Genomic DNA, 15215 nt, shown 5'->3' with positions numbered 1-15215 from the left:
TACCAAGGAAAGTTAATAAACACCTGTATAAATAAAGGAAAATATTACGCTCAATAACATAACTATGCCAATCCTCCTTAAATGAAATCAATAAAATTTCAATAAAATCCCGAGTGTTTTTCACAGAAATTGACAAGGTCATCCTGAAATGTGAAGTCTAGAAATCTCAAAAACATAATGTTGAATGAAAATAAAAACAGGAAGCTGTAGAAGCATACTCTAATATCATTACATTAAAAACCGAACCAAAACAAAACCCAAACCCATTGCTGTTGAGTCGATTCTAACTCAAAGCAACCCTACAGGACAGAGTAGGGCTGCCCCATAGAGTTTCCAAGGAGTGCCCGGTAGATTAGAACTGCCAACCTTCTGGTCTGCAGCTGTAGCTGTTAACCACTATGCCACCAGGGTTTCCAATATCATTACATATAACTTGAACATACGCAAAACAGTATTACACACTGTTATGGATTTATACATTTTTTTTTAGCAACAGTATAAGGACATGCATGGGAAACAAACATCAAATTCAGAATACTGGCTACTGAAGGAGCAGCGTCAGAGAGGCAGGGGGTTCCATTTTATGTGTAATCTTATGCTTGTTGTACTATTCCTGAGTCTTTAAACTTTTTTCATATGTCTTAAATATTCTACAAACAAAATAGAATCTTTTATTTGAAAACCTGTACATTATTACATGATCTAATTCAGTATTTCCCAAACACCAATCCAGTAGCTGCATCTGCACCATGTGAAGTACTTGCTAAAAATACAAATTTACCAGACTCTGAGCCCTGGTGGCACAGTGGCTAAGAGTTCAGCCGCTAACCACCAGCCACTCCTTGGAAACTCTATGGGGCAGTTCTATTCTGTCCTATAGGATCACTATGAGTCATCACTGACTTGATGGCAATGGGTTTTTTTGGTCCCACAATCAGAATTTCTGAGAGGTGAGCCATGTGATTCTAACAGCTACCTAAAATCTAGGTAACCCAATAGCTGTTAATAACCATTAATTCATTGACAAAATTGGTCCCAATCTGACAATGGTGTATTTAAATGCTTAAAATGGCCTGATTGAGGGCAAAACCATAAAGTTTTAAAATATATCCTTTAACTTCCAAAAAGGTCATACATGTGAAATCTAGGAATATCTTACAAAGTAACAGTATCCAATGATGCTGTAAGAAAAAATAACTCCCTCCTATCCCCCTCAAGAAATATGTCATAGTAAACTCCACTGGAGAGGATAAAGCATGCTGCCCTCCAGTATAAAGCAACCGATACTGCCCTCATGATGTACTTTCCTCGGCACGTAGACACCAACACCCCCGCTCCCTTCTTGTCCCAGCTTTCTTCCCTTGTAATAAAACTCATAGCCAAATGCTGTCGAGAGAAATAAACACCCAAGGGGAAACATAAAAAATAAACCTGGAAGGAAAACAATTAAAAGTTATAATGACAATTTTCATAACCTTGCTCCTAGAAGATAACATTAACTCAAATGGACTTCACTGTTAGTCTGTATGAAACATTGAAGGGCTGACAAAATATGTAACTTCCCATGATATTTTAAAATTACAACTAAAAACACGGAAAAGGATTCTTGTAATATTTGAAAAGACCCAAATCTGCTACTGGCACACAAATCCACATGGATATAAAAGGTCTCACTCACCAGGGCTTTCGACTCTCTTATAGTGGTACGGGTTGATGCAGACCTCCTTCTGCTTGGACCCAAAAGGAAACTCACAGCATTCGAGTGGCTTCAGTTCATGGTGGCTCTGGAGGTCGGGCCAGCGCCACACGCGGCAGTAAATGACATGGGGCAGTCCCTTCCGGTGGGACACTTGGAGCCTGCCATCCAGAGAGCGGGGAATGGTGACACAGTTACTTGGTTGCCCCGGGCAGCTCAAGGCCTTTTCCAGTTCCTCCATGGCACCTTTCTTTTTCTTCAGTTTTTTCACCAAAGCATCAACAGCTTTCTCTGCCCATTTTTCTTCTTCATCACCCTGTTTCCACCCAAGAAGTCTCTTCACAGCTGGACTTGTGAAGGAAAATAAACTTGTCACGTTCATAATGACGGCACTTGTTATACACGCCTCAGGGATGTGAAACAAAGGGATCTCCAAATGCAAACAGATAGAAGACTACGCTTCACTTTATTTGCATAAGATACTTTTTAGCTTGTTCTGAGGTCCTGAAAAGTAGAAATTACCATTCCCAGCGTTTCACAAAGCAACCCAAAGTCACCACCTACAAAAGAAAAAAAGAAGAAAACGTTTTAAAAAATCATTTCTATCACACAACTTCCATTTATTAAGCAATTACTAAGTGCCAGGTACTATTTTAAGTGCTTTTATGTATAATGGTATTTTAATTCATTTAACAATTACTTGTACTAGGTAACACAACTATTGCCCTTTTACAGATGAATAAACTGAGACACAGTTTAAAGAGTGTGTCACCGTTTACATGAGTACTGGGATAGAACAGAAGATACCTTAGTGAAAACAAACTGAAGTTCTCAACGGATATTGCAATGCTGTGTATTTAATTCATTTATAACCTCTAAAAATACATTCCAAAACACACTTCAATCGAGAAAAACTGAAAGCAACAAGAAATGATAAAAATACATTAGTCCTAACATCTTTTGGGCTTTGGGTTTATTCTTCCAGCATTTTCATGCTAAAAGAAAGGGTAGTTATGTTTCTACTATATAAATGTAGCAACATTTTAGGGGCTATTCAGTAAACAAGCCTGAGCCTTTGGGTTAAGGAAGTAAGGGGGGAAATTTACTCCCCCACCCCCGTTTTTTTTTTTTTTTTAATTTGCTTTTATAGATATGAAAAGAAGACACCTGGACACATACTATCTACCAAATTCTTTAGTTAAGGTGTCTAATTTAAACCTCGTAGCTATTCTTCACCCGATAAAAACACAAAAGAAAGGTTAACTTTATACAAACTCTGGTTAAGATGGAGTAACATGTGTCAGACCAACCTCCTACCAAGAGTAACTATAAAAGTGGAGTAAAATAACAAATTTAAAAACCCAACTTTTTAAAGACATCACAGAGCTCAACCAAGGTAGCCAGGACTTGACGGGCCAAGATCCTGGATAGAGGGGAAAAGCAATGAACTGAGCATTCTTTACTGCTTTTCCTTTCAAGGTACCTGCCAAGGCTTATGCTACGAGCAGTAATGGGCCTAGCGGCCAAATGAAAAGTGGCAACTAAAAGCCTAAAAAACTGCGAAGAGTTTTCCGTAGTCTCAGTGTTGAGGCAAAAAAAAAAAATCGAGGTGTGGGCCTAGTGAACAGAAAGAAATACCCCAGGTTTTTGTGGAGACCCCTGAAGGGGTATGCCTAGTGTAAGAGGAAACCTGAAAAGGACTCATCTTTACCAACAGTGAAAGCCAGCCTAGAATCCTCTCCATCCTTGACTTGATCAAGGTGATGGGTCCCTCCAACAGCCTGCCAGAAGAAAAATAAATCCTCTACAGAGGATGATTGTGTCCTCCTTAAAAAACAAACAAACAAAAAACCCAAACCCGTTGCCATCGAGTCAATTCCAACTCGTAGTGACCCCGCTGGACAGAGCAGAACTGCCCTATAGAGTTTACAAGGCAGTAAATCTTTACAGAAGCAGGCTGCCACATCTTTCTCCTACATAGAGGCTGGTGGGTTTGAACCGCTGACCACTCAAGTTAGCAGCCAAGCACTTAAACCACTGCGCCACCAGGGCCCTCAACAGCTTGCCAGAAAAAAAATCCCCTGTAGAGGAAGACAGCACCATCCTTAGCCTCTACAATTTTGTATTCACAGTGTATAGCAATCAAGGAAAACTTACGAGGTATGCCAGGAGACAGGACCAAATGACCAAAACAAAAGAGAAGAGAAACAGACCTAAGAGGTGATCCACATAGTAATCAAATACAGACTTAAAAATATCAATAACTACTGATTAATACGTTCAAGGAAACAGAAGACAGAAAATTTCACCATAGAACTGGAATCCACAAATGATGAAATTCTACAACTGAAAAATATAGTAACTTGGAGACTTAAATAGATGGATTTCATAGCAGATTAGTTACAGCAGAAGAAAGGATTAGTGAATTGAAAGATAGATCAGTAAAAAATAACCATTCTAAAGCACGGAGAGAAAAAAGATTGAAAATAAAGAAAAAGAAAATTGAAGCATCATAAAATTTGATAAAAGGCACTAGCATCATATAATTTGAGTCCCAGAGGAAAAGGATCGTGGTACAAGCCATAGGATTTTCCAAAACTGACAACAGACATTTAGTCACAGATTCATGAAGCCCTACAAATGCCAAGAAGGATATATATAAAGAAACAAACAAAAAATTCTGATATATCACAGTAAAATTGCTGAAAACTTAAAATCTTTAATGCAGTCAGAAAAGGCAAAACATTACCATCCAATAAGCACAATAAAGCTAACAGTCGATTTGTCAACAGAAACAACGGATACAAGAAGACAATTAAACGACATCTTTAACTTTTTCATTACCATTGGCATAAACTGTATGGCAGCCACTTTTTATGACTCTGGACCTCAGAGGTAAGGCCTTATGCTGGTTCTAATGCATTTAGTGTCAAGGTGGCCCCTTTTGAAATGCGTGAAGCTCAGCAGATCAGAATTTGAGCCTTATTGTTGTGTAGGTTGAGCATTCTATAAGGTGATGCTTCCTGGATGTTAGCTTTGTAAACTTTTGCCTTTTTCTTTTCATTTATGTGAGACAAAGCTTGTGTGCATAATTATAGCTTTCCTGTGTGATAGTTAGGGAGCCCTGATGGATTTGTTTTCATTTTTCTCTGTCATGTTTAGAAACCAGAGGTTCCCCATGTAACCTAATGGAAAGGCGCCCGCAATAAATTCCTTATCTAGCTCTAATTGGTAATATTGAGCGCCAGAATCCCATTCGCCTCATTGACAGCTTGTACTACCAGATCGTATTTCTCAAAATCCGTATTACTAATCAAAAATGTAAACACACTTAACTAGTAAGCATGCATTCAAATATCGAATACACGTGTCATCAAAATATATATACATATATGAGAAAAAAATGTAGTAACAAAAAGGTTAACATGCCAAATGGAAATAGCTGGCAACTTAGAATTCTATTTCTGCTTAGATTAAAAAAAAAAAATTGCTCAAATATGATTGGGAAACGAAGATGCTTTCCAACAAACAAAATCTGAGAGAACTGTTTGCCAGAAGATTGTCAATAAAAGAAATACTAACAAAATTATTCAGGCATAAAGAAAAAGATCCCAGAAAGCAGCACAGAACTGCAGGGAAGTATGAAGAGCACTGTAAAGGTAAACATGTGGGTAAGGTTAAATAAACACTGGCTTTACAAAACAATAATTGAGCTGTCTTATGGTATTCAAAATATATGTAGTATTGAAATGCATGACAACAGCAGAAAAAGCAGAAATGAAGTTAGTGTTCTAAGGTCCTTGCATTACCCAGGCTGTGGTGAAAGCATTAATTTATTATTGATTATAATCAGTTATCATATTTTTACACAAATAAAGTGCATGTTATGTTTCTTGCCAACTGTACACCTCCCCGCCCCCGCCACCCCCGTCCCCCAGTGTTACTTTCACAAGCAGGCTACGCCAGTTTCCACTTTATATGTGTGGGCGCCTTATTTACACGGTCCCATTATTTGGAAAACATACAGCAGTAATGTGTGTCATAAGTAACCATTGAAAGAATAATTTTTAAAAATACGTAACAATAGAAGTTTTAAAATGAAATTAATTTTTAAATGTAAATAATCCAAAGAGTGCAAAGGAGAAAACAGGAGCAAGTAATAGATGGGACAAATAGAAAATAAATAGTAAGATTTAAATCTAATCCTAAAAGTATCAGCAATTAATTAAATGTAAACAGACTAAACATGGCAATTAAAAATGGGGGTGGGGAACACTACCTAACCATATGGTGCTTAGAAGAGACATACATTACACATCTAAGGACCCAGAAGGGTTGAAAGGAAAAAGATGGAAATGATATGCAAATGCTAATAGCTCTAAGAATCATCACTAGGGATAAAAAAAGGAGCATCTCATAATGTTAAAAGAGTTGATCTGCCATGAATATTATCACAATCTCAAATTTTTATGCAACTAATAACAGTCTCAAAATAAAACACAAAAAGCAAAAGCTGACAGAATTAAAACGACAAATTGACAAACCCACAATCCTGGTAAGAGATTAACACAGAGATAAAACAAGCAAACAGAAATCAATAGATCTAGAAGATTAACATCATGTTTAACAAAGTTGATCCAATTCATCTACATAGATCATGGAACCAACAACTGCAGAATACACAGTATTTTCAAATATAGATGGAATACGTACCCAAACTGACTATATAATGGAACATAAAGCAAATCTCAACATACATCAAAGGAATAAAATCATAAAGAGTACATCCTTTGATCATAGTATAACTAAGAAGTCAATGACGAAAGTATTGTTACTGAAAACAACCACACTTCTAAATGACTCATGGGTCAAAGAAATCACAGTAAAAATTAATAAGTATTTTTAACTGAATATGACACATGAAAACTTGTGAGATGTGGCTCAAGCCATGCTCAGAGAGAAATTTATAGTCTTAAATACATATATTGGAGTCCCTCAGCTGCTAATCAAAAGGTTGAAAGTTCAAGTCCACCTAGAGGTGCCCTGAGAAAAAGGTCCAGTGATCTACTTCCAAAAATCACCCATTGAAAAACCTATGCACAGTTACAAAAAGAACAAAAAAGCCAACTTCTTCATAATCCTCTAGCCACAGTTATACTCCGACACACATACGGCTGCCACGAGTCAGAATGCACTCAACAGCAACTGGTTTCTTAATTACATACGTTAAAAAGAAAAAAGGGGAAAACTAATGTTCTATTTTTCTACTTCAATAAAAAAGTAAATTAAGCCCAAGGAAAGGAGAAGAAAATGAAGAGTAAAAACAAAGTAAAACAAACAAACCCAAACGTATGATAGAGAAAACCTCTAAAATCCAAAGCTGATTCTGTGAAAACACTAATAAACTCCTGGCAAAACTGATCAATAAAAAAAGAAGTCATAAATTACCAGTAACAAGAATAAAAGGGGGGTATCATTAGTTATTAGTGATCCTCAGAAATTAAAACGACAATGATTATGAACAGCTGTCACGGCGAGCCGTGCTTGTTTAAGCTACACCGTAATGGTCTACACGTCTGTCTTCTCACTACAGGAAGATGGGTGAGGGATCTATCGTAGCATCTTCCTGTCTGGGGGCACAGCATAATACCCGGTACACAGCAGACTCTCAGTCATGTCTGAAGAATGACAGAGCTCACTGAAGAACTCAGAAGGCCAGCTGTGGAGTTTCAACTTTATTCAGTAGGCTATATTGTTTTGCTCATGCAGAACCTGTGCACAGACCAAGAGGGAGTCACTGGAACAGAAAAAGGGGATGCTGCATGGTTTAAAATCAGGAAAGATGTGCATGAGGGTTGCATCCTTTTGTCGTATTTACTCAATCTGTAAAATGAGCAAATAATCCGAGAAGCTGGACTATATGAAGAAGGACGTGGCATCAGGATCAGAGGAAGGCTCATCTACAACCTGCGATATGCAGATGACACAACCTTTCTTGCTGTAAGTGAAGAGAACACAAAGCACTTACTGATGATGATCAAAGACTACAGCTTTCAGTAAGGATTACACCTCAATATCAAGAAAGCAAAAACCCTCACAACTGGACCAATAAGCAACATGGTAAATGGAGAAAAGACTGAAGTTGTCAAGGATTTCATTTTACTTGTATCCACAATCAACACCCATGGAAGTAGCAGTCAAGAAATCCAACAATGTATTGCATTGGGCAAATGTGCTACAAAAGACCTTTCTGAAGTGTTAAAAAGCAAAGATGTCACTTTGAAGACTAAGGGACACCTGACCCCAAGCCATGGTATCTTCAATAGCCTCATCCACATCCGAAAGCTGGACAATGAATAAAGGAGACAGAAGAATTGATGCCTTTGAATTATGGTGTTCGTAAAGATTATTTTATATACCATGGACTGCAGGAAAAATGAACAAATCTGTCTTGGAAGAAGTACAGCCAGAATGCTCCTTAGAAGCAAGGATGGCAAGACTTTATCTCCCGTACTTTGGACATGTTATCAGGAGGGACTGATCCTTGGAGAAGGACATCATACTTAGTAGAGGGTCATCGAAAAAGAGGAAGACCCTCAACGAGATGGACTGACACAGTGGCTGCAACAATGGGCTCAAACAAAGCAACGATTGTGAGGATGGCACAGAAGTGGGCAGTGTTTCGTTCTGTTGTTCCCTGGGTCACTGTGATGAGAACCAAATTGACAGCACCTAACCACAACAATATGTGGGAAGTTCTTTTTTTTAAATAGAGTTTTATCCAAATTTACCAGTCCTTTGGGGTTCTTACATACATTTAACAGAAAAGGGGGAAAAAATATATCATTACCAAAGTTTACATTTGGTCCGAGTGTACCTATCGATACGATCATTTACTTTTGGTAAAGGTTTTTGCAAAAAAAGAACATGAAAGACAACATCTTTGGGGACCTCTAGTCACAATTTATTGAGGAAATATATTTCTCCTTATACTACATGTCCTTTTCTTCTGCCCTGAAATGGCTTCCATATACTTTGAACGATGATTTTCTAACGGAGGGGATAAGTGTATATGTCACATCACTTGAGCTGTTTCAAGCTCTATCACTGCTGGAAGCGTGCTACATTAGGCAAGCGTGTTAGGATGGACAAAAGGGATTAAGAACCACCATTTCAAAGCTCTGTCTTAACTATTACAACTGACATTCTTCCGGCAAAGCTGTGCTGAGTACTGCTAAGCACCTGGCACTGTGCTAGACACAGTGGATACGTGGGGATAGAGTCTGCATCCCTGGGGGGCTCTCAGTCTAACAGAAGAACTAATAATTAACTTCAATAAAGCAAACTCATCTTCCTGCACACTAACTCTGAAGGACTGTGTTGAGAAGTCTAACTGGGCCATCTCCACGGCCTCAGCCAGAAGAAATGCTGTGGCTGTACCCACGCTGACCATGGGCAGAGGAATATACGGAGACCCAGGTATTGCGCATTGCTCACAATTAACTAACTATAATACAGTGTGGCAAAAGCTATACAACAAGTGTAAGCAATAATATATATATAAGGGCAGAAAAGAATGATTAATTCCAGGAATTTCAGGTACTTTTCCCAAAGCCTTAAAGAATGAGCAGAATTTTGCAAAACAATAGAGCCAGCAGTCTGAGTGCTCATTGCACTGTTCTAAGTTGGAATCCACTGGATGGCAACTAGTTCCTCATTTCACAGATAAGGAAAATGAAGTAAGAAAGGTTAAATAACCTTTCCAAGATTACATACCTAGCTGTAAGTGGCAAAGCCTGGATTTGAATCCAGGTCGTCTGGCTCTAGACCCTGTACTTTTTAGCCACTTTTCTAAGTTGCTAGTTCTAATACACACACAATAGAAATGCTAGGACTCAATCCGGTTGGAGACAATGTTTTTGTTAGTTGCTGTCAAGTCAGTTCCAACTCATGGCGACCCCATGTGTGCAGAGTAGAACTGCCCCCTGGGGTTTTCAAGGCTGTGACCTTTTAGAAGCAGGTCACCAGGCCTGTCTCCCGAGGTGCCTCTGGGTGCGTTCAAACTGCCAATACAAAGCAGGCTGATAAGAAGGGCAGGGTAAGACTGTGAAGGGCCTATGATACATCTTAGTCTATGGACAAATGGAATTTGTCAACAAATCTGTTTCAGAAAGGCAGCTAAGCTAATGCTCTCAATACGAAACAGGAAGACCTTCCCATTGATGATGTTGCCATCCAGTCGATCCTATAGGACAGAGTAGAACCTCTCCCTACAGGGAGCAAACACAACTGCTGCCTCCACACACTGCAGGGGCCACGTGGTGGTGCAAGATGCCTCACGCCATTCAGAAAACTCAAACGACAAGATCACGAACCTTGTACCCTGTACATGGACAAAACAAACTGCAGGCGGGTGACTGAATTTTGCCTAGCTAATGTTTTTTAAAATACAAGTCAAACAAGTAACCTATCTCATATCAGGAACTCAAATGAGTCCATGACACTGTGACCTTGGCAAGACAGCTCATTTTTTTTCTGCCCCTTTTTTTGTACTTCCTGCCTTAGTTTATGTCGAAAGTTAAGTGGCCTTATCAGTTTAAAGTGCAAAATAAAAACATGAGTCAGCAAACAGAGATTTCCTTCCCTCTTCTCCAAATACAAACATTTCACTGACAAAAAAAAAAAAAGGGCTTTCATCTAGTAAAGAACTGCTCCCTCCCCACAGCAGCTTAAAATATATTGAGAGTTTTGTTCCAATGACTTCACGCTTAGAAATTTACTCTAAGGAAATGTTCTTAACTAGTAAGGGAGAAAAGTTTCTGTACAAAGATTTTCATCAGAGCACTATTTATAACAGAAAAAAAAAAGGAAACACCTAACCATAGGAAAATACTAAGTAAGCTCTAGTACATCATCCAGTGAATTACTACGTACCCCTTAAAAACCATATTCATAAGGACTATGTAATAAACGGTGCATATAACATGAACACGTGTGTAAAGGAAATATATCAAAATATTAAATGGTGGCTGGGCTGGGAAGATTGGTAATGTATCTCCTACTTTCCTAAAGTTCTCAAACATTCTTTAACGAGAAATTTCTAACATTCAATTTTTTTTAAGTCTCTATACGCAACACTGGTGGAGCACTGGTTAAAGCAATCAACTGCTAAACCAAAGGTCAGCGGTTGGAAACCACCAGTGGCTCCGAGGGAGAAAGATGCAGCAGACAGTCTGCTTCTGCAGAGACTGCCCTTGGAAACCCTATGGGGTCGCTATGAGCGGGAATGGACTCGACGGCAGCGGGTTTTTTTGGATCCTTCAGTGGTAGGGAAACCCTGGTGGCATAGTGGTTAAGAGCTATGGCTGCTAACCGGCCGGCAGTTCAAATCCAACCAGGCGTTCCTTGGAAACCCTATGAGGCAGTTCTACTCTGTCCTTAGGGTCGCTATGACTCAGAATTGACTCGACAGCAACGGGTGTTGTTTTTCGGTGGTAGAATCCTTGCTGCCTCCCATATGTGAGGCCCTGGTTCAGTTTCTGGCCAATGCACCTCATGTGTAGCCTCCATCCGTCTGCCCGTGGAGGCTTGCGTCTTGGTATGACGCTGGGCAGGTTCCAGCAGAACTTCCAGAAGACACACGAGGAAGAGTCCAGCAATCTCCTTCTGAAAACCAGTCAGTGAAAATCCTACGGATCACAACAGTCTGATCTGCAACCAACCATGGAGGTGGTGCGGGACTGGGCAGTGTTTCATTCTTTTGTGTATGGGGTTGTCATGCAGCTAAGGACAACATGCAAATACTTCCTGTTAATCACAAAAGCCTCTTAACAATTCACGAAGCCCTAGTGGTGTGATGGTTAAGAGCTCCAGAGCTCCGCCGCTAACCAGAAAGTCAGCAATTCAAGTTCACCAGCCTCTTCCTGGAAACTGTATGGGGCAGTCACTGAGTCGGAATCAACTTGATGGCAGTGGGTTTGGGTTTTTTTCTTATCAATTTGTGAGCCTGAGCCACAGATAAACTCTACTTAGAAGTCAGGTTGGACTTAGGGTGTGATCCCTTTTTGGAAATAATAAAAACGCAGTTTCATGGTTCCAAGTGTAAACCCTTTTTCCACGGAGTCTCACCACTGGGAAGGATTTTTCTGAGGACTACCAGCAGAGGTGTAGCTGGGGTGGTGGTGGGGGAGATATTGCAGAGAGGAGGGATGTGCCCCAGACACAAGCCCAAGGAGGCGCCAGGTAAAGCATGGAATGACATTCCGAGGCGCCACAAATATGAAAGGCGCCTGACTGAGGGAGCCAGACGAGGGTGGGAGGTGTTTCTGCTGATGCATCACTGCAATCAACGTCTAGTCATCTTGAAATTGGGGGAGTGGGTGCAACTTAGAGACTGACCCTGGGTGCTCAAACTGGGGGCGGGGGGGTGCAACTTAGAGAGTGACCCTGGGTGCTCGAATTGGGGGGGGTGCAACTTAGAGACTGACCCTGAGTGCTCAAATTGGGGGGGGTGCAACTTAAAGAGTGATCCTGGGTGCTCGAATTGGGGGGGGGGTGCAACTTAGAGACTGACCCTGGGTGCTCAAATTGGGGGGGTGCAACTTAGATAGTGACCCTGGGTGCTCAAATGGGGGGGGGTGCAACTTAGACACTGACCCTGGGTGCCCGATTGGGAGGGGTACAACTTAGAGAGTGACCCTGGATGTTCCTTACCTTGCTACACCCCTGACTACCAGATGCCATATAAGAAAAATACCCTTAGAATCCTCCTCTTGACATGGCTATTTAATTTCGCAATTTAGTGGTATTTGCTCATGCTCAAAGGGCAAAAACTTCTAAAATTCCCCTTAACAGCTTTGTTACTTACTTGATATTTAAAGGAAACTAATTAACCAATTGCACAACAATGAGCATTTTCTCCATCTCAGACTCATCTAGTACAGAAACATGTGATCATCCAACTACTGAGCATCAACAAAAATACTCTGACATTCAATACCTCACGGATTCCAGATTTCCACAGAAGTTTTGAAAACAATTGTATCTGAAAATACAATTAAAAAAAAAAAAGATAGCCTTCAAGTGTTACAACCAACCAAGTACCTTTAATGTAAGGACGAATGGGAGGGAGGCAAAGAATAGTCAAACGTCCTCTGTTATCAGCTTTGGACTAGAGACAGTTTCATGATTCTTGCACTGACATGGAATTCAGTGGACTAGACAAAATAAATGACCCCATTAAATATTGAGGGAGTAACTATACAATAAAATAAACATAAAATTTAGGCTCCAAAACCTGACCAGGGGGGAAAAAAAATCAAAGACTCTTGGGACCTTAAAAAAGGCAACTGACAGGAGATAAATGGTCTCCTGTCCACGAAGCGAGCAAACCATTTTTCCTCCACTTCTTGTTCTCAGGCTCATTACTCTGTATTAACTCCAATGGTAAAAAACCATGGCATAAAGATCCAAAAAATTAAGGAACTGAAAGTACAGGGTACTGATTAACTTCGCTTTGAAACGGTTTTAACAGTTGGATAAGCTATTCAAGAAAAAAAGACAACTTCAAAAAATGATCTTTCCAAAACCGTTTGATCATTTTTTGGAAACAAGTATTTCCAGGTAACTAATTATTTTTTTTTTACATATCCAACCTGGAACAAATCTCTCGACTTATACCATCCCACCAGCTTTCTTCTTAAAACTGATGGACTGATCCTATGAATGAACAGAGAAAATATACCTATGTTGGGGCTTCAGTGAGATCATAGGCAAACTGTATGATTCCCAGAGTTACCTATGTTTTCATACATAAAATCATTTCACCATATTCCTTGTTAGAACGCCATGGAGATGGAAAACATCTCAGAAATGTGGTGTGTTAAATGACTGGTGGCAATATTAATTAGTATTATGGAAAGACAGATGTCATTTATCCTAACATCCTATTTTAGACAGGATTCAAGGCCTGTTCAAATTAAAATTCTCGCCTCCTCTAAGGGCTTAGCTAAATCAAAACATCAAAAAAGGTCAAAAGTGAACATGCCAAGGGACCCGCAATGTAACTTTTCATTACTCCACAACGGACTTTTTTTTTTTAACCTGTTCGATTTCACTGAGGTGCTCAAATCAACTGTCTACTCCTAACAAAATCAGAATTGTCAAATCAACTGTACATTCCTGACAAACTCAGAATTGTCAAAACAGATCGCCAACTTCCAAAGAAGATAAAACAACACCCTAAAAATCCTTGACATTCATGGAAACCATAGCAACACAGAAGACTAGATACTAGTTTTAAAAAGTGGTTACAAATGCTTAAAAAAAGATGAAGGTCACAAAGAAAAATATGGCAGAGATTTAATGCCAGTAAATATTTCAAAACATAAAGAGCAATCCATTGTTGGAACGAGCTTTGTTGGTAGAATGTGGGGAATTCACAAAATGGCCCAAAACTTTTTTTTATTAAGAATCATAATTATAGTCAGTCATTAGGCCCAAATAAAATGAGGCTACTGAATTACTCAAAAGCCTTGAAGAAATAAGAACATGCGAACATCATGACAAACCTACACACCTATAACTTAAAAGTGGAACTGCAGACAACCCACACAGAGACTGGGCCAGCAGGAGGGCTGAAGGAGGAACGGCACACATACACACTCACATTTCCAGACTGAGAATCCTTTGAGCAACAGCTGTGGAAAACACCTATGGAAGACAGTTGGAGACAGTATTCTAGGACAAGTGGAACATAACTACAAGTGGTATGAACTCTAAAAGTTCCTCGTAAAAAGTATAAAAGACTATTGCACAGACAGGTCCTTAAGGAAAATGGTACATCTTTACTCTTAGAAAAAGATGAAATTTGTTGTAAAATGCTGTTAAAATGAATGTAAAAACAGAGATGAGTTTCCTCTACTGCAGCCTAAGAAAATACTCCCAAGTAACAATGCTCTGTGATTTGCTTTCAAGAAATCATCTGGCCAAATGCTGCTTCTGGCCTATGTTACTCTAAGAACCAACTTGGTGTTGTGATAACTGTATTACAGGAAAGCACAGGTAAACTGCCTTTGCGTTTCTTTTCCTGTTTTAAAGCAGTCAGCCCTCAGTTTTCAACCTTTCTCAATCTTACTGGGTCAAATGTAATGAAATAAAACCCACCACTAACCAAATAAGAGAAAAAAAATCCTAGAAGAAGAAAAGGGAGGCTGGTTAAAAACTCTCCCTTTCCATGTCTTTTACAAAACCTAAAGCATTTTATAAACTCTTAGTCCAGTGCTAGAAAACTGGGCTAAAAACAAACTCTACTTCAATTGAGTCCTCAGAAAATGTATTTAAACAAAATTCCTATACAAGAAAGCCAACTGAAGATCCACTAGAGACCGCGGAGGCATTCTGCAGGTCTTAGTTCAAAGCAGCAGGTAAGTCTTACTGCCACAAATACCTAGAAGTCATATTTCACCTTACCGAGCTGCTCATTATTGAGCCTTGTCTTGGTTGCTTCTCAACATTTTCC

The 15215-nt window shown here is 39.5% G+C and overlaps 1 protein-coding gene across 2 annotated transcripts in view; it reads right to left on the bottom strand.

The window, feature by feature from the left end:
* SMAD1 (SMAD family member 1) overlaps nt 1–15215 on the bottom strand; it is a 90596-nt gene that overhangs the window by 49942 nt on the left and 25439 nt on the right. For both annotated transcript variants that reach the window (XM_064267544.1, XM_064267543.1), the window contains exon 2: nt 1679–2256. In XM_064267544.1, the coding sequence (XP_064123614.1) occupies nt 1679–2078 (400 nt within the window). In that variant the 5' untranslated portion in view covers nt 2079–2256. The remainder of the gene's footprint in view (nt 1–1678; nt 2257–15215) is intronic.

Source organism: Loxodonta africana, chromosome 13, assembly GCF_030014295.1.
Source record: "Loxodonta africana isolate mLoxAfr1 chromosome 13, mLoxAfr1.hap2, whole genome shotgun sequence".
Lineage (NCBI taxonomy): Eukaryota > Metazoa > Chordata > Mammalia > Proboscidea > Elephantidae > Loxodonta > Loxodonta africana.
The sequence above is the reverse complement of the archived record's forward strand: the minus strand, read 5'-3'. Positions and strand labels throughout refer to the sequence as shown.